Genomic DNA, 26,849 nt, shown 5'->3' with positions numbered 1-26,849 from the left:
TGGGGTAGGTGTATGTCTGACATCAATGTGTGCGTAATTACAATTATAATTTAATGTGGTCAATTAAAAAAAAAAAAGTGTATATAAAACATATTGTTGACACGTAGGCTATGGTGTAAGGGAATGTTTTGCCCTGTGTGGTTTTGTGGGTTTTGACACGTACAGTATGTAGGTGTCATAATAAACCATAAAATAACTACCATGGTAGGTTGTGCTGGTTTCTACACTCTTATGTACTGTAGGTGTCATAACCAGCCATAAAACAACAATGTCACAATAGCTCTAAATATATGTCATGACTGTGTTATGACCATATTATAAACAGGTTATGACAAGTTGTGTCAGCTGTCATGACTGTGTTATGACAGGGGCGGCAGCGTAGCCTAGTGGTTAGAGCGTTGGGCTAGTAACCGGAAGGTTGCGAGTTCAAACCCCCGAGCTGACAAGGTACAAATCTGTCGTTCTGCCCCTGAACAGGCAGTTAACCCACTGTTCCCAGGCCGTCATTGAAAATAATGTGTCCTTAACTGACTTGCCTGGTTAAATAAAGGTTAAAAAAAATTATAAAATTAAAAAAATGTATATATTATAACAGGTTGTGACAAGTTGTGTCAGCTGTCATGACTGTGTTATGACCATATTATAACAGGTTATGACAAGTTGTGTCAGCTGTCATGACTGTTATGACCATATTATAACAGGTTATGACAAGTTGTGTCAGCTGTCATGACTGTTATGACCATATTATAACAGGTTATGACAAGTTGTGTCAGCTGTCATGACTGTGTTATGACCATATTATAACAGGTTATGACAAGTTGTCATGACTGTGTTATGACCATATTATAACAGGTTATGACAAGTTGTGTCAGCTGTCATGACTGTTATGACCATATTATAACAGGTTATGACAAGTTGTGTCAGCTGTCATGACTGTTATGACCATATTATAACAGGTTATGACAAGTTGTGTCAGCTGTCATGACTGTGTTATGACCATATTATAACAGGTTATGACAAGTTGTCATGACTGTGTTATGACCATATTATAAAAGGTTGTAACAAGTTGTGTCAGCTGTCATGACAGTGTTATGACCATATTATAACAGGTTATGACAAGTTGTGTCAGCTGTCATGACTGTGTTATGACCATATTATAACAGGTTATGACAAGTTGTGTCAGCTGTCATGACTGTGTTATGACCATATTATAACAGGTTATGACAAGTTGTGTCAGCTGTCATGACTGTGTTATGACGCTGAGTGTAAAGTGTTACCGATTCATAACACTTTCCTAACCCTAAAACTGCCTAAATCTACAAGATAAGAGTATTATTAAATCTACCTGAGACGGAGACGAATATGCATTTATTAGACGACTTTCTTTCATTGATCCCTATATTCTGAATCATTCTCTACAGATATTCTAGTTAGCCTGTCGAGAAAAATTTAATAAAAAATGTACACCAAATTTAAAGGGATGGTCTTAGATAAAGGTCCTGAAAACCGTATTTAATGAAAACTCCACGAGAAAATATGTTGGCCAGCAAGTGGGTTTTCAGTGTTTGAATTAAAATGTGTGCAGAGCTCAAGGGAACCACACCTGCAAATTCTAAATACCAACTACTGATAAGAGCTTAGGAAAGGCGTGCGTAAGAAAGGTGTCATTTCCTATGTCTGAATTGGGCCCTATAAGCCACAGAGTAGGCTCGCCACGCTATTTCTCAACACTACCCTGGTCCCAGATCTGTTTGTGCTATATAGCCAACTCCTATGGTTGCAGCTAGGGATGTGGCGGTCACAAAATTTCGTCAGCCGGTGATTGTCAAACAAATTACTGAGTCTAACGGTAATTCACCGTTAGTTAACAAACACATTTAGCATCTCCTGGCTTCCACACATTTTACAAGCCATTTTAAAAAGGCTCGTAAATCCATGTAATATAGCCTAGACCTTCACAATAAATCCATGATTTACTTTAGACAGTTCTAAAGAAGCATGATATGAAGAAAATGTAGTCTATTTCAGAAGAAAAAAATAGCGTACTGTTGTTTTTAAGAGTTATTAATGTAACTTGTTGTTCTACAAACATTAGGCTAAATGTTTTGATTTGTAATACATTGTAAGACTGCATGATGAGACTAATGATGATTTGAAAAGTGCTTGAAAGGCATGAGCTCTGCTTTGTTTTTTTTTTGCGCAGGCTGTACACACTCCAATAGTCTCTCATTAACAATTTGACAAGCACTTGATAATGCCTCGAATTTAACGGCGGCATCCCCTTTATGGCTGTAATGCTCCCTAAAAAACATGCCTTTTGCAGCCCAGAGTGCTGTGCCCTTCTCACGGAGCGTGCTGCGCAATCCGAAGCGTCTCTCACTCACATGGCTCTCCGTCACGTGATTGGGTCTTTCTCACAGGCTACAAGTTAAGACAGACATCGGGGAAGCAACTCCTTATCCAATTCCGAGGTGCATATTGAAGATATTGGAAGAAATGTCCACATTTACTTTGTTAGCCAACAATAAGAGTAGGCCTAAAGAACAGCAAAAGCACTAGCCTGTCAATCTACCATCTCCCATTGTACAAAAGTTGACCTATTCTATTCTTTGTGAGAACAAAAGATGTCAAACATATTTTGGGACAGTTGTGGGTTGCGATAGATCCCAAATTAATACAACCACTAACATAAAAAAACTGTTTTTTTGCAATGGGTGATGCACCAGATCAGAGCTTTTAGTTTAAAATGTTGATAAACTATTAGGCTTTTTCTTCACATTATAAGTGCAGAAATGAGCACAAGGCAGTAAGTAGGCTATACGCACGAATGTCCATTAGCAGGAAAACACCATTAGCAAAAGTGACCACAAATGCAATTATGCATGTAATGCTTTTATTATAAAGTTGCATTTTTATGGGGAAAATGATCTTCCCCAAACTTGAAACTCACAAGCTGCTTATGTATGCCAGTCAGGCTCTTAAAACCCTTGTAAAGCGGATTCATGTGCTTCATTTTAAAGAAGTTATTTGGCCGCTTTAGTTGTGATACAAACCTTATTAAAACACAGGCCTATGGGTTAGGCTACACGAGGTGTGCGAATATGATGAGAAAAAGGTAAAAAATATTGTCACTCATCACACTAATCTTGATTTAATCTTGTCTTTACATATACTAAATAATATATATGTTTTGATTTAGAATGGACCATTATCATGCACCTGTATCAAAACAGGGGCAGTGGAAAAAAATACATGTCATCTATGCACTTAAATAGTGATTGGAGGATACATTTCCCAGTGTTGTTTTTTTTCTTCATGCCAGCCAGGTAGGCTATACTCCTGTTGTAAATATAAGCAACGTGCTTAATATTAGGAGAGTTGAGAAATAAACATAGTAGGCCTAGCCTATAGAAAGATGGGATCCTCCTCTTTTTAATAGAGGCCATCACTCTGTTTCTTCTGCAATTGTATAGACTATAGAAATGTTGTGCAACATGAGCTCTCATGAAGTGTTTGATTAGATTTTCAAATACATTTGTATTGATGTCAGAGTGATTAGAAGGACAATTGAGTGCCGAGTACCAGGCTGTTAGCAAGTTTGGTAGGCTACTAACGGCCAGCAGCAGTGTCAAGAGCTTGGAGAAACCTAATTACCGTGACTAAATGGTCATGTGAAATTTGACTGCCTTCATGACTTGTGACCGCCGGTGTGGCGGTAATACCAGGTTATTTATATACCATGCCGACTAACTGAAAAGACAGCATCACAATACTAAGATAACATCCCCTTTTCCCCACTGATCTTAACTGCATCGCATGAGTCTTCAGCCGAGCCCAAAGCTACATCCACTCCTGTGATTTAATAGCCTGGAGTTATTGATTCATTAAAAAGGTCCAGCCGGTTCTCACTTCGCCCAGAGCAAGCCTTTAACTGCCCTCGAGACAGGGAGAAGAGAGATGGGGAAGTGGTCAGTAATGCCTTGATTACTTTAGTGGACTAACACAGTCTACTAGGCTCCTGTGTGTCTGGGTGGGTGTTCAATGGACAGTTCACAACCTCACTCCACACTGAGAAGAATATGAATAATCTCAATGCTGCATACATCACCTCACTGGGGCCAGCGTGTGTACATCACCTCACTGGGGCCAGCGTGTGTACATCACCTCACTGGGGCCAGCGTGTGTACATCACCTCACTGGGGCCAGCGTGTGTACATCACCTCACTGGGGCCAGCGTGTGTACATCACCTCACTGGGGCCAGCGTGTGTACATCACCTCACTGGGGCCAGCGTGTGTACATCACCTCAATGGGGCCAGCGTGTGTACATCACCTCACTGGGGCCAGAGTGTGTACATCACCTCAATGGGTCCAGAGTGTGTATGTGTATGAGGAAGGGAATGGCAGACAACATTTCCTGCTGTTTATTCTGGGAATGACTGAGAGGGAGAGTAGGAAAGAGGAAGCAGAAACAAAAAAGGAAGGAGGAGGAAAGATGTAGAGCTGAGTGAGTGACCCATTTTCAGAAAAGCATCAGGCTGGCAGTGTGTACTACACTATACTACAGGCCTGGTAAGAGACAGAAGACAGTGTGTAGTATATTATACAGGCCTGGTAAGAGACAACATACAGTGTGTACTATACTGTACAGGCCTGGTAAGAGACAGTAGACAATAACTACTACTGCTACACTGTCTTCCTATAACTACTAGACTGTCTTCCTATACCTACAACTACTACTAGACTGTCTTCCAATAACTACTACTAGACTGTCTTCCAATAACTACTACTAGACTGTCTTCCAATAACTACTACTAGACTGTCTTCCAATAACTACTACTAGACTGTCTTCCAATAACTACTACTAGACTGTCTTCCAATAACTACTACTAGACTGTCTTCCAATAACTACTACTAGACTGTCTTCCAATAACTACTACTAGACTGTCTTCCAATAACTACTACTAGACTGTCTTCCAATAACTACTACTAGACTGTCGTCCAATCACTACTACTAGACTGTCTTCCAATAACTACTACTAGACTGTCGTCCAATCACTACTACTAGACTGTCTTCCAATAACTACTACTAGACTGTCTTCCAATAACTACAACTAGACTGTCTTCCTATACCCACAACTACAACTAGAATGTCTTCCTATAACTACAACTACTACTGGACTGTCTTCCTATAACTACAACTACTACTACTTCCACTTTCCTCCCATACTTTCTACATTCTCATGTTAGGCCTAATTCCTAACTAACTGACTGATGGACCCAGGCATGCAGCAGACTGACCTGACCCTGCCTTCTCCAAAACAGAGCCTGAGCCAAAGACAGCTTAGAGCAGACTGGACTACTATTTACCAGCTAGTGTCAATGTGCCAACAGGCCAGTAGTCTAGTTTAGTGGAGTCAGGACAACCAGGGAATGGCATTGAGTGGGAGATGGATTTCCAGGGAGATCGTTCAAGATTGACTGCAAAATTTGACATCTATCCATGCCTTCAAAACAGGCTACTAGGGGCAACAGTGAGCACTATTACCACCAAGTAGTCTTGGGTTTTGCCAGGACCTTGTGTATGAGGGTTGTGGATAAGTGTAATCTCATGAATCTGGATCTGAAGGGTAAGTGTTCGACCCCAGTCATGGATACTGGTTTTTCTTTAAAAAAATGTACCCTATCCAAAACTTTAACCCTTACCTTAACCATTCAGAATGAGTGACTAAACTTAACCCTTAACTTCAAAATTTGACATTTGGAGAAATGGAATGCTAGAGCAGGAGAAACAAAAACACAGAAATTTGACGTTTGGAGAATGTGGTTATACATCTACTTCTGCAGTGAGACAGAGCTTGTTGCAATTTCGCCCTCCGTGCAAAAGATGTAAGATGTGCAGCCGTATATGGCAGGCCCATAAAATAACAGGATATCAAGTCGTAAAGGTTTATTCCAGCCCCGCACCCTCTGCTGAACCAATTTACTTTCTCTCCACTCGGTCAGCTGAACAGGTCTCCACAGAGTCAAACATAACGACAAGACACAACAGTAAATCCCTGTTAAATCTAATTTAAGAAAATGAAAACAACTGTCTACTGGGAAGACTAGCTGTGTGTGTGTGTGTGTCATACCGTTCCATGTGAAGATCTTTCTTGTTCCCCACCAACATGATGGGTACTCTGCAGAAGACAAAGTCCTGTCAGTCAAACGAATCAGTGAAACACTGTATATATGTATATATATATTGAAACGTTGTCAGATAGCGGATCAGTCTACTTACTGTACTTTACCCACCATATCCAATAATTTTTCGTGGATAACTTTTATTACTTCAAAACTACAAAAGAAAACAAAAAAAGGTCATTCAATCTTTTATGATCAGCCCAAATAAAAAGAAAGCATTTCAAGCATTAAATAAAACTCCTACTCGACACAAGACCAGAGTCAACAGAACATTACTAAATCTATTCTCAAAGAAATCATCTTACAATGGTTTAACAGTTGAATAGTTAACAATTGGGTCTAGAAATGTGTGTAAAAATGCTTACTTGTACTTAAATGCATTCTTAAATGGGTGTAAAGCTCGACATTTTCTAGGTCGGACAATGTTAAATCTGCAACATGTTGGTGTCCAGCATATCAAATGGCTTCATTCTCTGTCCCCGGCACCTCCAGTCTGTGTGTGTGTGAATAAGCAGCAACACCATCTGAGAGCTAAGTGGGTGCTGATCCATCCACATCTTCACAATAACAATAATAAGAAGGATAAATTAAACCACGGCCTTTTATCACCTACATAGATTTTTAATAGGGGCCTCATCAAAAGATAATCATTTGCTCATTAAATGTGTTACATTGGTATGGATTTGGAGAGGGCTGATGGGAGGCATAACCTACCATGATTACATTGACAAACGTTGCCTAACGACCAGACTGGGACAAAATCAGGGCTGCGTTCAAAAAAAAAAAGAGGACTGTTGCGGTTGAACCATTGCATTAAATCGATACGACATAAGCTTTGATACGAGAAGAAACCTCCCTCAAATAAGAACCATCAATACTACTGTACTTAATGTGCCATTTCAATACTACTGTACTTAATGTTCCATTTCAATACTACTGTACTTAATGTGCCATTTCAATACTACTGTACTTAATGTGCCATTTCAATACTACTGTACTTAATGTGCCATTTCAATACTACTGTACTTAATGTGCCATTTCAATACTACTGTACTTAATGTGCCATTTCAATACTACTGTACTTAATGTGCCATTTCAATACTACTGTACTTAATGTGCCATTTCAATACTACTGTACTTAATGTGCCATTTCAATACTACTGTACTTAATGTGCCATTTCAATACTACTGTACTTAATGTGCCATTTCAATACTACTGTACTTAATGTGCCATTTCAATACTACTGTACTTAATGTGCCATTTCAATACTACTGTACTTAACAATGTGCTATTTGTTTGCTTGTTAGATGCCTTTCCAACATCTAGTTGAGGAATGTTGTTCCATCAGTGTCATAGTCTACTGTAGAGGCCTATATAAAACTCAACCCAATGTAGCAGGCGTATAATAAATGCCTTCGTGTCGTAGCTTTTTTTCTGGCCTTGAGGAGAAAAAGAAGAGGGGGAGGTTCTCTTTTGCACTGTTGAACCAATCCAGTAAATGTGGAGGAGGAGTTAAGATGGGGAGTCGCCTTGTTAATGTCCAAAAGGAGAAGTCGAGTCACTCTTTCAATTTCCTCTGAAAATCAGATGCATCTGTTTTTTTTAAAAACCCGGCCGAGGGTGAGCTAGACCTGACGCAGGGTTTGAGACTCAATATAAAATGACGAACGTTGAGTCCCAATGTGGTCAGTAGAAATGCATGTAAATCAATGGGGATATTAACTAAATTTGACATCATTAACTGGCCAGTAGGAAGACATGACGGGATGGGGTTAGGAACAGATTTGTCCAGGCAACGTCTCCCTAGGCCCGCTCCCATGGCATCTTACATAAGTCTCTGGGGCACACACACACAGCATCCTAGGCTCCAGTACAATAGTCTTACACAGGACAAAGCATTTGCTACAGTATGAATCCTGTTGAAATTATTGTCTAGAAATGTATGGAGGAATTACAGGAGAGAAAATGCAGTAGTAGAGTTATCAGGAAGCCCTTGAAAAAGAGACTCTGGGTCTTAATGAGCTTTTCCTGGTTAAATAAAATATGACTTTAATTTTGGTCAACTCTCTGCAGTCAGGAGAACTTCTGTACTTGTTCATTCTCGTATTAACGGTGAGAGTGAGAAGCTGACAGAGAGACACAGACAAAGAGAGAGAGAGAGAGACAGAGAGAGAGACTGGAGGGGGAAATCAATCATTTCCAGGCCCAGGGACATGTACTAGTCTGTGGCGACCTAAATGCCAGAACCGGACAAGAACCCGACACCCTCAGCACACAGGGGGACAAACACCTGCCTGCAGGTGACAGCATTCCCTCCCACATATGCCCCCCTAGACACAACTATGACAACATAACCAACAAAAACGGGGCACAACTCCTGCAGCTCTGTCGCACGCTGGGTATGTACATAGTCAATGGTAGGCTTCGAGGGGACTTCTATGGTAGGTACACCTACCTATAGCTCATCTCTTGGCAGTAGTACTGTAGACTATTTTATCACTGACCTCAAACCAGAGTCTGTCAGAGTGTTCACAGTCAGCCCACTGACACCCCTATCAGACCAAATCAAAATCACAGTCTACTTGAACAGAGCAATACTCAATCATGAGGCATCAAAGCCAAAGGAACTGAGTGAAATGCTATAGATGGAAGGAATGCAGTTTGGAAACCTACCAAATAACAATTAGGCAACAACAAATTCAATCCCTTTTAGACAATTTCCTGGGTAAAACATTCCACTGTAATAGTGAAGGTGTAAACTTGGCAGTAGAAAATCTTAACAGTATATTTGACCTCTCAGCTTCCCTATCAAATCTAAAAATCTCAAATAGAAAACTGAAGAAAATGAACAAATGACAAATGGTTTGATGAAGAATGCAAAAACCTAAAAAAGAAATTGAGAAACCTGTCCAACCAAAAACATAGACCCGGAAAACCTCTACACCTTCACTCTGGTGAATCACTAAAACAATACAGAAATAGACTAAGGAAAAAGAAGGAACAGCACATTAGACATGAGCTTAATGTAATTGAAGAATCCATAGACTAACCACTTCTGGGAAAATTGGAAAACACAAAGCAAACAACAACACAAAGAATTATCTATCCAAAATGGAGATGTATGGGTAAACCTTTTCTCCAATCTCTTTGGCTCTATAACAAAGAATAAAGAGCAAAAACATATACACTGCTCAAAAAAATAAAGGGAACACTAAAATAACACATCCTAGATCTGAATGAATGAAATCATCTTATTAAATACTTTTTTCTTTACATAGTTGAATGTGCTGACAACAAAATCCCACAAATTATCAATGGAAATCAAATGTATCAACCCATGAAGGTCTGGATTTGGAGTCACACTCAAAATTAAAGTGGAAAACCACACTACAGACTGATCCAACTTTGATGTAATGTCCTTAAAACAAGTCAAAATGAGGCTCAGTAGTGTGTGTGGCCTCCACGTGCCTGTATGACCTCCCTACAATGCCTGGGCATGCTCCTTATGAGGTGGCGGATGGTCTCCTGAGGGATCTCCTCCCAGACCTGGACTAAAGCATCCGCCAACTCCTGGACAGTCTGTGGTGCAACGTGGCGTTTGTGGATGGAGCGAGACATGATGTCCCAGATGTGCTCAATTGGATTCAGGTCTGGGGAACGGGCGGGCCAGTCCATAGCATCAATGCCTTCCTCTTGCAGGAACTGCTGACACACTCCAGCCACATGAGGTCTAGCATTGTCTTGCATTAGCAGGAACCCAGGGCCAACCGCAACAGCATATGATCTCACAAGGGGTCTGAGGATCTCATCTCGGTACCTAATGGTAGTCAGGCTACCTCTGGCGAGCACATGGGGGGCTATGCGGCCCCCCAAAGAAATGCCACCCCACACCATGACTGACCCACCTCCAAACCGGTCATGCTGGAGGATGTTGCAGGCAGCAGAACGTTCTCCACGGCGTCTCCAGACTCTGTCACATGTGCTCAGTGTGGACCTGCTTTCATCTGAAGAGCACAGGGCGCCAGTGGCGAATTTGCCAATCTTGGTGTTCTCTGGCAAATGCCAAACGTCCTGCACGGTGTTGGGCTGTAAGCACAACCCCCACCTGTGGACATTGGGTCCTCATACCACCCTCATGGAGTCTGTTTCTGACCGTTTGAGCAGACACATGCACATTTGTGGCCTGCTGGAGGTCATTTTGCATGGCTCTGGCAGTGCTCCTCCTGCTCCTCCTTGCACAAAGGCGGAGGTAGCGGTCCTGCTGCTGGGTTGTTGCCCTCCTACGGCCTCCTCCACGTCTCCTGATGTACTGGCCTGTCTCCTGGTAGCGCCTCCATGCTCTGGACACCACCCTGACAGACACAGCAAACCTTCTTGTCACAGCTCGCATTGATGTGCCATCCTGGATGAGCTGCACTAACTGAGCCACTTGTGTGGGTTGTAGACTCCGTCTCATGCTATCACTAGAGTGAAAGCACCGCCAGCATTCAAAAGTGACCAAAACATCATCCAGGAAGCATAGGAACTGAGAAGTGGTCTGTGGTCACCACCTGCAGAACCACTCCTTTATTGGGGGTGTCTTGCTAATTGCCTATAATTTCCACCTGTTGTCTATTCCATTTGCACAACAGCATGTGAAATGTATTGTCAATCAGTGTTGCTTCCTAAGTGGACAGTTTGATTTCACATTAGTGTGATTGACTTGGAGTTACATTGTGTTGTTTAAGTGTTCCCTTTATTTTTTTGAGGAGTGTACATGATCAAATACAAATCTTAGAATCAACTATTAAAGACTACCAGAATCCACTGGATTCTCCAATTACCTTGAGTTACAGGACAAAATAAAAACTCTTCAACCCAAAAAGGCCTGTGGTGTTGATGGTATCCTTAATGAAATGATCAAATATACAGAAAACAAATTCCAATTGGCTATAGTAAACCTCTAACATCATCCTTAGCTCTGGCATCTTCCCCAATATTTGGAACCAAGGACTGATCACCCCAATCCACAAAAGTAGAGACAAATTTGACCCCAATAACTACCGTGGAATATGCGTCAACAGTAACCGTGGGAAAATCCTCTGCAATATCAATAACAGCAGACTCGTACATTTCCTCAATGAAAACAATATACTGAGCAAATGTCAAATTGGCTTTTTACCAAATTACCGTACAACAGACCACGTATTCACCCTGCACACCCTAATTGACAAACAAACAAACCAAAACAAAGGCAAAGTCTTCTCATGCTTTGTTGATTTCAAAAAAGCCTTCGACTCAATTTGGCATGAGCGTCTGCTATACAAATTGATGGGAAGTGGTGTTGGGGGTAAAGCATACGACATTATAAAATCCATGTACACAAACAACAAGTGTGCGGTTAAAATTGGCAAAAAACACACAAATTCCTTCACACAGGGTCGTAGCTTAAGCCCCACCCTGAATCCAATCGAGAATATGTGGAAAGAACTGAAAACTGCTGTTCACAAATGCTCTCCATCCAACCTCACTGAGCTCGAGCTGTTTTGCAAGGAGGAATGGGAAAAAATGCCAGTCTCTCGATGTGCAAAACTGATAGAGACATACCCCAAGCGACTTACAGCTGTAATCGCAGCAAAAGGTGGCGCTACAAAGTATTAACTTAAGGGGCTTGAATAATTTTGCACGCCCAATTTTTCAGTTTTTGATTTGTTAAAAAAGTTTGAAATATCCAATAAATGTCGTTCCACTTCATGATTGTGTCCCACTTGTTGTTGATTCTTCACAAAAATGTTTGAAGCCTGAAATGTGGCAAAAGGTCGCAAAGTTCAAGGGGGCCGAATACTTTCGCAAGGCACTGTATATATATATATATATATAGGGTGTGTTTGTGAACAGAGCCCCATATATATATATATATGGTAGTCAGTGTATATATATGACATTTGTAATGTCTTTATTGTTTTGAAACTTCTGTATGTGTAACGTTTACTGTTCATTTTTATTGTTTATTTCACTTTTGTATATTATCTACCTCACTTGCTTTGGCAATGTTAACACATGTTTCCCATGCCAATAAAGCCCCTTGAATTGAATTGAGAGACAGAGAGAGACAGCAGAAAGAAAAAAGGACAGAGACCCAAATAATGGTGAATTACGCCTTCATTACGGTTTAAAAAATCCAAACAAGAGGAATTAGCGATAGAAAATGGTGACATATGGACAACCTATTTTAAAACACTCTACAACACCGTTCAAATTGACAAACGCAGAATGCCAAATTCATGAGAAGTTGAATGTATTAGAAAAAGCTTTAAAGGACAATCAAAATCCACTGGACTCCCCAATTACTGACCAGGAGCTCTGTAAGAAACTTCAGGCCCTCAAATTTAAAAAGCATGCAGACCTGATGACATCCTAACTGAGATGCTCAAATTCACTAGTGCAACCTTTCAATTGGCTATATTAAAACTGTTTAATTTGATCCTGAGTGTAGGTTATTTCCCTGACATTGGGAATCAAGGACTCATAACCCCAATCTTTAAGAACAGAGACAAATTTGACCCTAACAATTGCATAGGTATTTGTGTGAACAGTAACCTGGGGAAGGTTTTCTGTAGTATTATAAATGTAAGAGTTCTACTCTTCCTTAATAAGCACAATGTCTTGAGTAAAAGCCCAATTGGATTTATACCAAAACATTGCACGACTGATCATATTTACACCCTACACACCCTGATAATAAACATGTCCACCAAAATATACGCTTGCTTTATCGACTTCCAAAAAGCATTTGATTCTATTTGGCATGTTCTACAAAGTTATTGAAAGTGGTGTAGGTGGTAAAACATATGACATAATTAAATTAATGTATTCTGGGAATATGTGCAGCATTAAAATTGGCAAGAAAAGAACAGAATTCTTTAACCAGGGGCAGGGCCTTCGCCAGGGTTGCAAGCTGAGCCCTGCACTCTTCGATATTTACATCAACAAATTGGCCACTATTCTAGAAAAATCCTCAGCCCCTGGTGTTAGTCTCCACAATTCAGAGGTTAAATGCCTACTCTTCGCAGATGACCTATGCCTGCTGTTACCCACAGAACATGGCCAACAGCAGAGCCTGGACCTGCTAGAGCAGTACTGCCAGCCCTGGCAGTAAAACCCAAAACTACCAAATTAATGATTTTCCAGAGAAGATCCAGATCTCATGGAATTAAGCTCTTGCTCAAAGCCAAAATGCTGAGCCTGGGCTATATCTTTAGAAAACACAATGCATGCTATTTCACCATCACATTAGGCTAATTTCAAAACTGGATATATTCAAGAAACAGAGCATAGCTCAAATGCAGGTAAAATTGGTACTAGGCTACTATTTCTGGCCTTTTAGACAATTCCATAATATCGATGTGGCAGAATAGCAACCTTCTAAAATTACTGCATTTCCGGTATTCACTCAGGTAGAAAACAGAAAGTGGATTTTAGTCAATAAAAAAAACTCTTCAAATCAATATAAGGGATTCTCGCTGCATTCACAAACAACAGTGTTTAACCTGGAGCAGTAGCACAACACAGGATATATTACGCTATAGGACTACTATCATTAGATATTCCCACTAGTGTTGGAGTACTCACTACAGAGGCCTTGCTCCTATAAAGCCCTTATATATGACAGAGAGAGAGAGAAAGAGAGTGAGTGTGTAATTGAGAGATGGATGGAGTGAGGAAAGAGAGTAGGATGGAGAGGAAGCCAGTGAGACAGGAGAGGTGGTGAGGTTAAGAGAGAAGAGGCAAGGGAGGAGAGAGATAGATGGAATGATTTGATCTCCAGCTGACATGGCGGCAAGGTAGAACACACACCCCACATGCGCTAGAAACGACCATCTCTGATTCATATATTTCAGCTACCTCTAATACTGCAACATACAGAAGCCCTGTTCCATATAATAGCATACAGATAGAAATGTGAAAGATCAGAGGCACTATTTGTAATTTAATATTCACCAAAATAACATACTACACGTCTTCCCTTTCAAACGTGACTAGGTCTTTAATTTCAAACTAGCAGAGGCACAAAAGAATGAGATTTTCATTGAGAACGTATTGATTTGGCAGGTGTTCGAGCTCACTTTGAATAATAGCTGCAATGGTTTATTCATGCCTTTTATAAGAGAGCGAGAGAGAGGAGAGCTACCAGATAGATTCAAAGAAACCTTAAGCGACGAGATCACTCAGGGATAAGCAACGAAGCTTTAGCAGCAGTATGAAGGGGAGGGCGGAGCTTACCTACCTTTTATTTGACGTGACAGAATACACCAAAATGTATCCGTTGATGTCTATGGAGTAGGTCTGTGGGAAAATGGAGTATTCATCCTGCCAGAGAGAAAGAAGCCTTTTGTGGAAGGATTCGTCAAACATCAGAGAGAGAGAATGTCTACCCTACGATGGGAAAAATGAGGAACTGTAGCTACTGTATGTGAAATGAGGCTGAATAAGGATGTCAATTGAGATCTAATCTACACCTGGTCTAATCTACACTGCCCCAGGTCTAATCTACACTGCCCCTGGTCTAATCTACAACTGGTCTAATCTACACTGCCCCTGGTCTAATCTACAACTGGTCCAGTCTACACGGCCCCTGGTCCAGTCTACACGGCCCCTGGTCCAGTCTACACGGCCCCTGGTCCAATCTACACTGCCCCTGGTCCAATCTACACTGCCCCTGGTCCAATCTACACTGCCCCTGGTCCAATCTACACTGCCCCTGGTCCAATCTACACTACACCAGGTATTAAAAATATTTTATGTTAGCTCTCACAGAGTGGCCCACTGGCAGTCTGACCACAACATTCTGATGTGTGAGAAGTCTCTCCACTGGTAAGAGGGACACACCTGTCCAGCTGTGTCCACCAACTGCAGGTGGTACTCCTGACCATTCACTGTGATCATCTTTGTAAACGCTGAGGAGAGAGAGAGAGAAAGGAAGACTAAAGTTGTGTTTACACTAGCAGTCATTCTGATCTTTTGGTCACCAATTGGTCTTTTGACCAATCAGATAAACTCTTTTGCTGTGTATTGGGCTGCCTGTGTAAATGCAGCCTTAGAGTTCCTAAGTGATTCTACCCACCTACAGTTCTATCAGAGGTATTATAAAATAACAGAGTTAGCAAGACATGTAGGAGACACAAAGAATGTCTCATTCATTACAAATAAGAAGGCCATTTCTCCACATCACTTTGATGAGCCCATGACAAATCATGGTGAAGCAGAGAGAGAAGTAGGGCAAAATGTTGATGTAGTGCTGAGATCATAACACAGTGGAAGTGACGTGTTTAAATCAACTAGAACAGGCAGGACTGAGACACATTCTGATTGGGCTGTGACTCTGGATGACTGGAACTGAACTTCCTGCCTGCCGACTGCCCAACAGACTACTCCCAACAGGCTACTCCTTCCGAGCTCATGGGCAAGACCACATGTACACCACTTTCTTCTTCAAGGTGAGTGGAGGTGAAAACCCATATCCATCCTTGTGCTTCAGCACAGGAGGTGAAAACCCATATCCACCCTTGTGCTTCAGCACAGAAGGTGAAAACCCATATCCACCCTTGTGCTTCAGCACAGGAGGTGAAAACCCATATCCACCCTTGTGCTTCAGCACAGAAGGTGAAAACCCATATCCACCCTTGTGTCTCATAACAGGTGGTGGTGGAGGTGAAAACTAGGAGGTCGACCGACTAATCGGAATTGACGATTAATTAGGGCTGATTTCAAGTTTTCATAGCAATCGGTAATCAGCATTTTTGGACACCGATCATGGCCGATTACATTGCACTCCACGAGAAGACTGCGTGGCAGGCTGACTACCTGTTATGTGAGTGCAGCAAGGACCCAAGGTAAGGTGCTAGCTAGCATTAAACGCATCTTATAAAAAACAATCAATCTTAACATAATCACTAGTTAACTACACATGGTTGACGATATTACTAGTTTATCTAGCGTGTCCTGCGTTGCATATAATCGATGAGGTGCCCGTTAATTTATCATTGAATCACAGCCTACTTCACCAAACGGGTGATGATTTAACAAGCACTGTCGTTGCACCAATGTGTACCTAACCATAAACATCAACACACAAGTATATATTTTTAAACCTGCATATTTAGTTAATATTGCCTTCTAACATTAATTTCTTTTAACTAGGGAAATTGTGTCACTTATCTTGCGTTCTGTGCAACAGAGTCAGGGTATTTGCAGCAGTTTGAGCCGCCTGGCTCGTTGCGAACTGTGTGAAGACTATTTCTTCCTAACAAAGACCGCCAACTTCGCCAATCGGGGGATGATTTAACAAAAGCGCATTTGCGAAAAAAGCACAATCGTTGAACGAATGTACCTAACCTTAAACATAAATGCCTTTCTTAAAATCAATACACAGAAGTATATTTTGTTGAAAGAAATTCAGGTTAGCAGGCAATATTAAACTAGGGAAATTGTGTCACTTCTCTTGTGTTCATTACACGCAGAGTCAGGGTATATACAACTGTTTGGGCCGCATAGCTCGTTGTGAACTAATTTGCAAGAATTTTACATAATTATATGACATAAAATTTAAGGTTGTGCAATGTAACAGGAATATTTAGACTTCTGGATGCCACCCGTTAGATAAAATATGGAACGGTTCCGTATTTCACTGAAAGAAAAAAAGTTTTGTTTTCGAAATCAGTTTCCAGATTTGACCATATTAATGACCAAAGGCCCGAATTTCTGTGTGTTATGTTATAATTAAGTATATGATTTGATAGAGCAGTCTGACTGAGCGGTGGTAGGCAGCAGCAGGCTCGTAAGCATTTATTCAAACTGCACTTTTGTGCGTTTGCCAGCAGCTCTTCGCTGTGCTTCAAGCATTTGAGCTGTTTATGACTTCAAGCCTATCAACTCCAGAGTTAGTTAGCGGGGTGCATGCTAATAGCGTTTCAATCGGTGACGTCACTCGCTCTGAGACCTTGAAGTAGTTTTTCCCCTTGCTCTGTAAGGGCCGTGGCTTTTGTGGAGCGATGGGTAACGATGCTTCATGGGTAGCGGTTGTCGATGTGTTCCTGGTTCCAGGTAGGGGCGAGGAGAGGGACGGAAGCTATACTGTTACACTGGCAATACTAAAGTGCATATAAGAACATCCAATAGTCAAAGGTATAGGAAATACAAATCGTATAGAGAGAAATAGTCCTATAATTCCTACAACCTAAAACGTCTTACCTGGGAATATTGAAGACTCATGTTAAAAGGAAACACTAGCTTTCATATGTTCTCATGTTCTGAGCAAGGAACTTAAACATGAGCTTTCATATGTTCTCATGTTCTGAGCAAGGAACTTAAACATGAGCTTTCATATGTTCTCATGTTCTGAGCAAGGAACTTAAACATGAGCTTTCATATGTTCTCATGTTCTGAGCAAGGATCTTAAACATGAGCTTTCAAATGTTCTCATGTTCTGAGCAAGGAACTTAAACGTTAGCTTTTTTACATGGCACATATTGTATTTTTACTTTCTTCTCCAACACTTTGTTTTTGCATTATTTAAACCAAATTGAACATGTTCAAAAAAATAAATATATTTTTTCATTTTATTTTTTTAAAGCCGATTAATCGGTATTGGCTTTTTTTTGGTCCTGCAATAATCGCTATCGGTGTTGAAAAATCAAAATCGGTCAACCTCTAGTGAAAACCCATAACCACCTTTGTGCCTCATCACAGGAGGTGGTTCCGTGGTGACCGGTGGGCTGGGATCACAGGTGAGCGAAGGGGGTTTTCTTCAGTGGCTTATTTAAGCGCGACACACACATACACACACCGAAATAGCAGGAAAGACAGCCAAATCCACATCGCAACTGTAGTATAGTAGAATCATGTTTGTAGAATGAAAGCCAGCACAATTTATAAATGGGAAGCATTCTACGTTCCTGGGCTTAGAGACGCAGCTGAGGCAATCAAGCATTTCATTCACAAAAAAAATAAGCCCTGGCTGGCTAAAAATAACTAGACGTTCCATTCACCGGAGGCTGCATGGTTGGAAGCTCCAGGCCTTAAGACACTGTAGATACAGTAGGCAGGAACACAGTCTACCCTAGGAGTGTTAAGCTACTGTAACATGCATTAAACTGTGTGCTCCGTGCTAACAAAGGGAGCAATGCCATACCAACTATGTGTATTGCGCGCATGTATGTCTGACTGTGTGTGTGTGTGTGTGTGTGTGTGTGTGTGTGTGGGTTATTGGTTTTTCTAACTTTGAGAGACTATGGGTAGACCACTACCTTCTGTCAAAACGACTGTTCATTCACAAACATCAGCAACGACTGTTCATTCACAAACAACTGTTCATTCACAAACATCAGAAACAACTGTTCATTCACAAACATCAGAAACAACTGTTCATTCACAAACATCAGAAACAACTGTTCATTCACAAACATCAGAAATGCTCCCCTGGCTCTCCACGCAAATAGTTTGTAGTGGCGATGAAACAGAGTCCTCTCACAAAACCCACTAATAAAAATGCTCCTACTGAAGAGAGAGAGAGTGCATGTGTGTGTGAGCAAACAAGTGTGTACATGGGTGCCCTTTCTAATAGTGTGTGTACTTATATATTGTTGTTTTGTGGTGTGGTTTTCATATAAACCCTTGGGCTTCCAACCACACCCGCACACCCCTGTATTGTTTTCTCTGGTGCAAATAAATAAATGAAGTGTCTGCTGAGTCAGAGTTGTGTGAACTTCACCATGAATGAGGAGCCTAGAGACATGCACCTGTCTGTGTCCAGAACTCAGAAACCTGGAGGGGGACCGGTGATGACATCACACACTTACTGTTTTCAATGGTTGGGTCATATGAGTCGACAAACTGGCCTTCCACAAACTGTATTGTCAAGGAGGATTTACCTGCAAAGGAGAAAATGGAGAATCTTCGCTGATCGATGTCCTTTGATTAACATATGTTGTAATTCATCAGCATTATAGGGAAAGGCCAAATACTCTGACTTCCTTGTGTGAATGCAGAGGCCTTACTCCATCTAAACGCTCCTATACAGCCCTTATATATAATATATATGTCGCAGCCTGTTGCTATAACAAAAGAGAGTGGAGTACTGCTATGCATGGTTGGAGAGACATGAACTCTCTCGCTCTGTGGGAAAAGCCCGGAGGAGTGGAGCGTCAGAATGAATGAGAAGCTCGCTCCCATTTTCAACGCTCCACTAGTCTCGCATCAATGCTGAATGATCACCTGCCAGTCCAAAATGAACTATCTTATCTCCCCGGGAGGTGAAAATCCAGGGACACACACATGCAGATGATTGAGATTAATAAGAAATAGGCTACATAGTTTGAAATGCTTTCAGATTCTTTGTGGATTCCACTTGTAGTATGTTGGGCTCTTTCAGCGAAGGATAGTCACAATGTATAGGAAATGTACACCATTCGAACACGGTTTCAGTTTATGTTTGAGGAAAACACATTGGAAAAGCACAGAATCAGTTGTGGAAAAAATACACAATGTCATAATTGAGTAAACGTAAAGTTACCTTAATAGAAAATGACTCAAGTAAAAGTCACCCAGTAAAATACTATTTGAGTAAAAGTCTAAAATTCACACCGTGATATCACACTGATTTGTCTGGTTAAAAAAAGTTGGCTTGGGCCAGACTAAACGGGTCAAATAGAAATAGATTGAGATTTTTGATCATTTTGAATTAAATACAGTTGAGGTCAGAAGTTTACATACACCTTAGCCAAATACATTTAAACTCAGTATTTCACAATTCCTGACATTTAATCCTAGTAAAAACTCAGTTTTAGGTCAGGATCACCACTTTATTTTAAGAATGCGAAATGTCCGAATAATAGTAGTGAGAATGATTTATTTCAGCTTTTATTTCTTTCATCACATTCCTAGTGGGTGAGAAGTTATATACACTCAATTAGTATTTGGTAGCATTGCCTTTAAATTGTTTAACTTGGGTCAAATGTTTTGGGTAGCCTTCCACAAGCTTCCCACAATAAGTTGGGTGAATTTTGGCTCATTCCTCCTGACAGAGCTGATGTAACTGAGTCAGGTTTGTAGGCCTCCTTGTTGGCCACACACTTTTTCAGTTCTGCCCACACATTTTCTATGGGATTGAGATCAGGGCTTTGTGATGGTCACTCCAATACCTTAACTTTGTTGTCCTTAAGCCATTTTGATACAGCTTTGGAAGTATGCATGGGGTCATTCTCCATTCGGAAGACCCATTTGCGACCAGGCTTGAACTTTCTGACTGATATATTGAGATGTTGCTTCAATATATCCACATTTTCCTGCCATCTATTTTGTGAAGTGCACCAGTCCCTCCTGCAGCAAAGCACCCCCACAACATGATGCTGCCACCCCCGTGCTTCACGGTTGGGATGGTGTTCTTCAACTTGCAAGCCTCCCCCTTTTTCCTCCAAACATAACGATGGTCATTATGGCCAAACAGTTCTATTTTGCTTTCATCAGACCAGAGGACAACCTTTGTCCCCATGTGCAGTGTCAAACTGTAGTCTGGCTTTTTTATGCAGGTTTTGGAGCAGTGGTTTCTTCCTTGCTGAGCGGCCTTTCAGGTTATGTCATATATAGGACTCGTTTTACTGTGGATATAGATATTTTTGTACCGGTTTCCTCCAGCATCTTCACAAGGTCCTTTGCTGTTGTTCTGGGATTGATTTTCACTTCACACCAAAGTACGTTCATCTCCAGGAGACAGAACGTGTCTCCTTCCTGAGTGGTATGATGGCTGTGGTCCCATGGGTACTATTGTTTGTACAGATGAACGTGGTACCTTCAGGCGTTTGGAAATTGCTCCCAAGGATGAACCAGACTTGTGGAGGTCTACAATTTTTTCTGAGGTCTTGGCTGATTTATTTTGATTTTCCCATGATGTCAAGCAAAGAGGCACAGAGTTTGATGGTAGGCCTTGAAATACATCCACAGGTACACCTCCAATTGACTCAAATTATGTCAATTAGCCAATCAGAAGCTTCTAAAGCCATGACATTATTTTCTGGAATTTTCCAAGCTGTTTAAAGGCACAGTCAACTTAGTGTATGTAAACTTCTGACCCTCTGGAATTGTGATTCAGTGAATTATAAGTGAAATAATCTGTAAACAATTGTTGGATAAATTACTTGTGTCGTGCACAAAGTAGATGTCTAACCGACTTGCCAAAACTGTAGTTTGTTAATAAGAAATGTATTGACGCCAACCTAAGTGTATGTAAACTTCCGACTTCAACTGTACTTAAGTATCATTTCAAGTTCCTTATATAAAAATTGCACTATGCAGAAATTGCTCCGCCATTTCCTAGTTGCTAAAATTCTACATTTCAGTTTGAAAGACCAAACAAGCAGTCAAAAATAATGTTTATTCAGCTGTTTGAAGCCGGTGTACAAAAGCCATAGTAAAATATGTAAAAACGAAACTGCAGAAAGGGAAGCATAGAAATAGCGCACAGAACCAATCTACTGCTTCTTAGACTTGCTTTCAAAGGGATTGAAAGATCTATAACTCACATTTCTTTGTGAATTTGGTCAGCTCGCCCAAAAAGTGACATATTGTTGCTTTAAGCGAAACAGATGGCACCATTACCTTTTTTTTACGGATAGCCAGGAGCACACTCCAAAGCCCAGACATAATATACAAAGCATTGTGTTTAGTGAGTCCACCAGATCAGAGGCAGTAGTGATGACCAGGGATATTCCTTGGATAAGTGTGTGAATTGGACAATTTTCCTGTCCTGCTAAACATTCAAAATGTAAAGAGTACTTTTGGGTGTCAGGGAAAATGTAACGAGTACTTTTGGGTGTCAGGGAAAATGTAACGAGTACTTTTGGGTGTCAGGGAAAATGTAACGAGTACTTTTGGGTGTCAGGGAAAATGTAACGAGTACTTTTGGGTGTCAGGGAAAATGTATGAAGTAAAAGGTACATTATTTCCTTTAGGAATGTAGTGGTAAAAATTGTCAAAAATATAAAATAGCAAAGTCAAGTACAGATACCCCAAAAAACGACTTAAGTTCTCAGCCTGGTTTGACGAACACCTTTGGAAATAGCCTACATCAGGGATCAACAACTAGATTCAGCCGGGGGACAATTATTTTATGGTGCCGTCTTTCAGATGGGACGCTGAAACAGGTGTCCTGACTCTGTCGTGTCACTCTCTGTGATCTCTCCACCTGACAGATGATGTGCCGGAGCGCTCATCACACAACAGTTGTCACCGTGCATCACTGAGGTGGGTGCTACACATTGATGGTGGATGAGGGGAGTTTCTCCCTACGATGTAAAGCGCTTTGAGTACCTCAGTTAGTAGAAAAGTGTGATATAAATCCAATCAGTTATAATTATTATTTGTATTCGACCACATCTCTATTATGCGTTGGAATACGTTGATTTCCAAAATTAAAATCACTTTCCAAAATAATACAACTTTAAAAATATATATATTTTAAAACACTGCTCAAAACCTGTGGGGGGGCCAAATAAAACCACCCGCAGGCCCCGGCAGTTGGGGAACTCTGGCCTACATAATGTTAACTGGTGTGAAACCGGGTTTTCAGTTTGGTTTGCTGATGACACATTAGAAATACATGGGGAATGTACATCATTCTAACCAGGTTATCAAACCTACTAGCAGTTAAAGTGTGACGAGAACACAGGCATCCTCTGAACTATAAATAGACCCTGCGACAAAAACATCTGAACATACCGTTCTCGCTCTGTAATTGTATGCGACCTCAAAACAATGCCCAGATGCAGGAGTTGCAGATTATGCAGTGACCTGACACAATGTGTGGAGAAACAGGAAGGAGTAGTGTATTCCATGGCACTGTACAAACCAATTTTCTCCTTCCTCTTCAGTGGCTTTAATGAGGCACGAGCCAACGCCTATGAACACAGGACATATTTAAAGATTCAGCATGACTATCACAAAGACTGGAGACATGCCAATTAACAGATTGGCTATGTATGAGTCGCTGTAACGCACTGCGGGTGTCCTTTAGTATACAGTACAACATATGCAGCATATTATAGTAGGAAAGCTGAACATGTTTTTAATAAAACAGGATGAATAGCTGGAGAACAATAATATGGCAAAAAAGGTTTTATGAGGACATGAAGACAGAAAAATGGGGACATTACCAATTGTCTTTAGAATGTATGTGAACACTGGAAATGACAGGCTGAACATTTAATCCTTATACTGTAGTCTATGGTCTTGATTTTCTTGGACTTGTCTTGTGAATGAACCAAACTAAATGGAAAGGTCTATAGTATACTGCTATGATTTTGCAACAGGGATTTTACTACAGTTGTGGTGTACATTTGTACGGCAATGGTGGAAAGATATTATTAAAAAGTTTGCTTAACTATGCTTTGAGGTCCAACATTATTCCATGTTCTTTGTGAACCAAAGCCGCAAGGTTGGTATAAGGACTGGAAGCTGTAACATATGGGCCACATTCAAAACCGGACAGTAATACCAACATCTCTGGCATGGAAAATATAAACTGCACCTTGTGGACCAAGTTCTGAAAATAATTTTGAGACTATCATGTCAAGGGCTCAACCTCTGACATTAATGGTAATACCAAGGTGACGTTTCTAATAGTGATGCGCAGCTTGACTCATATCCCGCAGTCCCTGTGGTTATATCCGCGGGTTGACTCATATCCCGCAGTCCCTGTGGTTATATCCACGGGTTGACTCATATCCCACAGTCCCTGTGATTATATCCGCGGGTTGACTCATATCCCGCAGTCCCTGTGGTTATATCCGCGAGTTGACTCATATCCCGCAGTCCCTGTGGTTATATCCGCGGGTTGACTCATATCCCGCAGTCCCTGTGATTATATCCGCAGGTTGAATAAAGAGAAAACAATGAATTTAAAAAATGCATAAAATGTATAATTCATACAGTGGGGCAAAAAAAGTATTTAGTCAGCCATCAATTGTGCAAGTTCTCCCACTTAAAAAGATGAGAGGCCTGTAATTTATCATATGTACACTTCAACTATGACAGACAAAATGAGAAAAAAAATCCAGAAAATCTCATTGTAGGATTTTTAATGAATTTATTTGCAAATTATGGTGGAAAGTAAGTATTTAGTCAATAACAAAAGTTTTCAATACTTTGTTATATACCCTTTGTTGGCAAATGACAGAGGTCAAACGTTTTCTGTAAGTCTTCACAAGGTTTTCACACACTGTTGCTGGTGTTTTGGCCCATTCCTCCATGCAGATCTCCTCTAGAGCAGTGATGTTTTGGGGCTGTTGCTGGGCAACACGGACTTTCAACTTCCTCCAAAGATTTTCTATGGGTTTGAGATCTGGAGACTGGCTAGGCCACTCCAGGACCTTGAAATGCTTCTTACGAAGCCACTCCTTCGTTGCCCGGGCAGTGTGTTTGGGATCATTGTCATGCTGAAAGACCCAGCCACGTTTCATCTTCAATGCACTTGCTGATGGAATCTTACGATACAGGACCCATTCATTCTTTCCTTTACACGGATCAGTCGTCCTGGTCCCTTTGCAAAAAACAGCCCCAAAGCATGATGTTTCCACCCCCATGCTTCACAGTAGGTATGATGTTCTTTGGATGCAACTCAGCATTATTTGTCCTCCAAACACGACGAGTTGAGTTTTTACCAAAAAGTTATATTTTGGTTTCATCTGACCATATGACATTCTCCCAATCTTCTTCTGGATCATCCAAATGCTCTCTAGCAAACTTCAGACGGGCCTGGACATGTACTGGCTTAAGCAGGGGGACACGTCTGGCACTGCAGGATTTGAGTCCCTGGCGGCGTAGTGTGTTACTGACGGTAGGCTTTGTTATTTTGTTCCCAGCTCTCTGCAGGTCATTCACTAGGTCCCCCGTGTGGTTCTGGGATTTTTGCTCACCGTTCTTGTGATCATTTTGACCCCACGGGGTGAGATCTTGCGTGGAGCCCCAGATCGAGGGAGATTATCAGTGGTCTTGTATGTCTTCCATTTCCTAATAATTGCTCCCACAGTTGATTTCTTCAAACCAAGCTGCTTACCTATTGCAGATTCAGTCTTCCCAGCCTGGTGCCGGTCTACAATTTTGTTTCTGGTGTCCTTTGACAGCTCTTTGGTCTTGGCCATAGTGTAGTTTGGAGTGTGACTGAGGTTGTGGACAGGTGTCTTTTATACTGATAACATGTTCAAACAGGTGCCATTAATACAGCTAACGAGTGGAGGACAGAGGAGCCTCTTAAAGAAGAAGTTACAGGTCTGTGAGAGCCAGAAATCTTGCTTGTTTGTAGGTGACCAAATACTTATTTCCCACCATAATTTGCAAATAAATTCATTACAAATCCTACAATGTGATTTTCTGGATTGTTGTATTTTCTTCATTTTGTCTGTCATAGTTGAAGTGTACCTATGATGAAAATTACAGGCCTCTCTCATCTTTTTAAGTGAGAGAACTTGCACAATTGGTGGCTGACTAAATACTTTTTTGCCCCACTGTATCTATAGGCTACATACATTGAGGTTTTTCATTCATTATTTTTTATCTGCAGTTAGCGTGTAGCCTAAGCATTAAGGCCTTACTGTAGCGCGACAACTGCTTTTGGGAAGTTGGGCAGGAAAAGTTCACTTTGATCCACTGAGGCAAAAATGACCATTTTGGTTTAATTCAGTAAGAGAAAAGCTGTGAAATGGAGAGTTGAAAATAAAGAGAAGGGAGGGTCAAAAGTCTGTTTGGGAAAGATTTGGTAAAGTGGTAAAAGAGGATGAGGCACAACACAAATTTAACAAGGACTTCAAAACGGCACATCAAGGGAACTGTATTGTTTCAGATGGGTTAAATGTAATAGTAGCCAAGCTGAAATCTGGATACTGACTGTAGGTTGAAAGCAGTGTAATACACTGCTCAAAAAAAATAAAGGGAACACTTAAACAACACAATGTAAACTCCAAGTCAATCACACTTCTGTGAAATCAAACTGTCCACTTAGGAAGCAACACTGATTGACAATACATTTCACATGCTGTTGTGCATATGGAATAGACAACAGGTGGAAATTATAGGCAATTAGCAAGACACCCCCAATAAATGAGTGGTTCTGCAGGTGGTGACCACAGACCACTATGCTTCCTGGCTGATGTTTTGGTCACTTTTGAATGCTGGCGGTGCTTTCACTCTAGTGGTAGCATGAGACGGAGTCTACAACCCACACAAGTGGCTCAGGTAGTGCAGCTCATCCAGGATGGGACATCAATGCGAGCTGTGGCAAGAAGGTTTGCTGTGTCTGTCAGAGTAGTGTCCAGAGCATGGAGGCGCTACCAGGAGACAGGCCAATACATCAGGAAACGTGGAGGAAGCCGTAGGAGGGCAACAAACCAGCAGCAGGACCGCTACCTCTGCCTTTGTGCAAGGAGAAGCAGGAGGAGCACTGCCAGAGCCCTGCAAAATGACCTCCAGCAGGCCACAAATGTGCATGTGTCTGCTCAAACGGTCAGAAACAGACTCCATGAGGGTGGTATGAGGGCCCTACGTCCACAGGTGGGGGTTGTGCTTACAGCCCAACACCGTGCAGGACCTTTGGCATTTGACAGAGAACACCAAGATTGGCAAATTCGCCTCTGGCGCCC

General features: G+C 41.2%; 1 protein-coding gene across 2 annotated transcripts in view; it reads right to left on the bottom strand.

Annotated features, from left to right (window-relative positions):
* The window catches only part of LOC115104878 (GTP-binding protein Rheb), a 36,938-nt gene that overhangs the window by 6,334 nt on the left and 3,755 nt on the right, over positions 1 to 26,849 (bottom strand). The window contains exons 2-6 of one of the 2 annotated variants that reach the window (XM_029626249.2): positions 19,023 to 19,094; positions 15,055 to 15,122; positions 14,453 to 14,535; positions 6,283 to 6,339; positions 6,134 to 6,181 (exon numbers count right to left, since the gene is read on the bottom strand). In XM_029626249.2, coding sequence (XP_029482109.1) covers positions 6,134 to 6,181; positions 6,283 to 6,339; positions 14,453 to 14,535; positions 15,055 to 15,122; positions 19,023 to 19,094 — 328 coding nt within the window. The remainder of the gene's footprint in view (positions 1 to 6,133; positions 6,182 to 6,282; positions 6,340 to 14,452; positions 14,536 to 15,054; positions 15,123 to 19,022; positions 19,095 to 26,849) is intronic. The other variant, XM_029626250.2, reaches the window with a different exon arrangement.

Source organism: Oncorhynchus nerka, linkage group LG22 (genome assembly GCF_034236695.1).
Source record: "Oncorhynchus nerka isolate Pitt River linkage group LG22, Oner_Uvic_2.0, whole genome shotgun sequence".
NCBI classification, from domain to species: domain Eukaryota; kingdom Metazoa; phylum Chordata; class Actinopteri; order Salmoniformes; family Salmonidae; genus Oncorhynchus; species Oncorhynchus nerka.
Note: the sequence above shows the minus strand (reverse complement) of the source record. Positions and strands in the feature narration are given on the sequence as shown.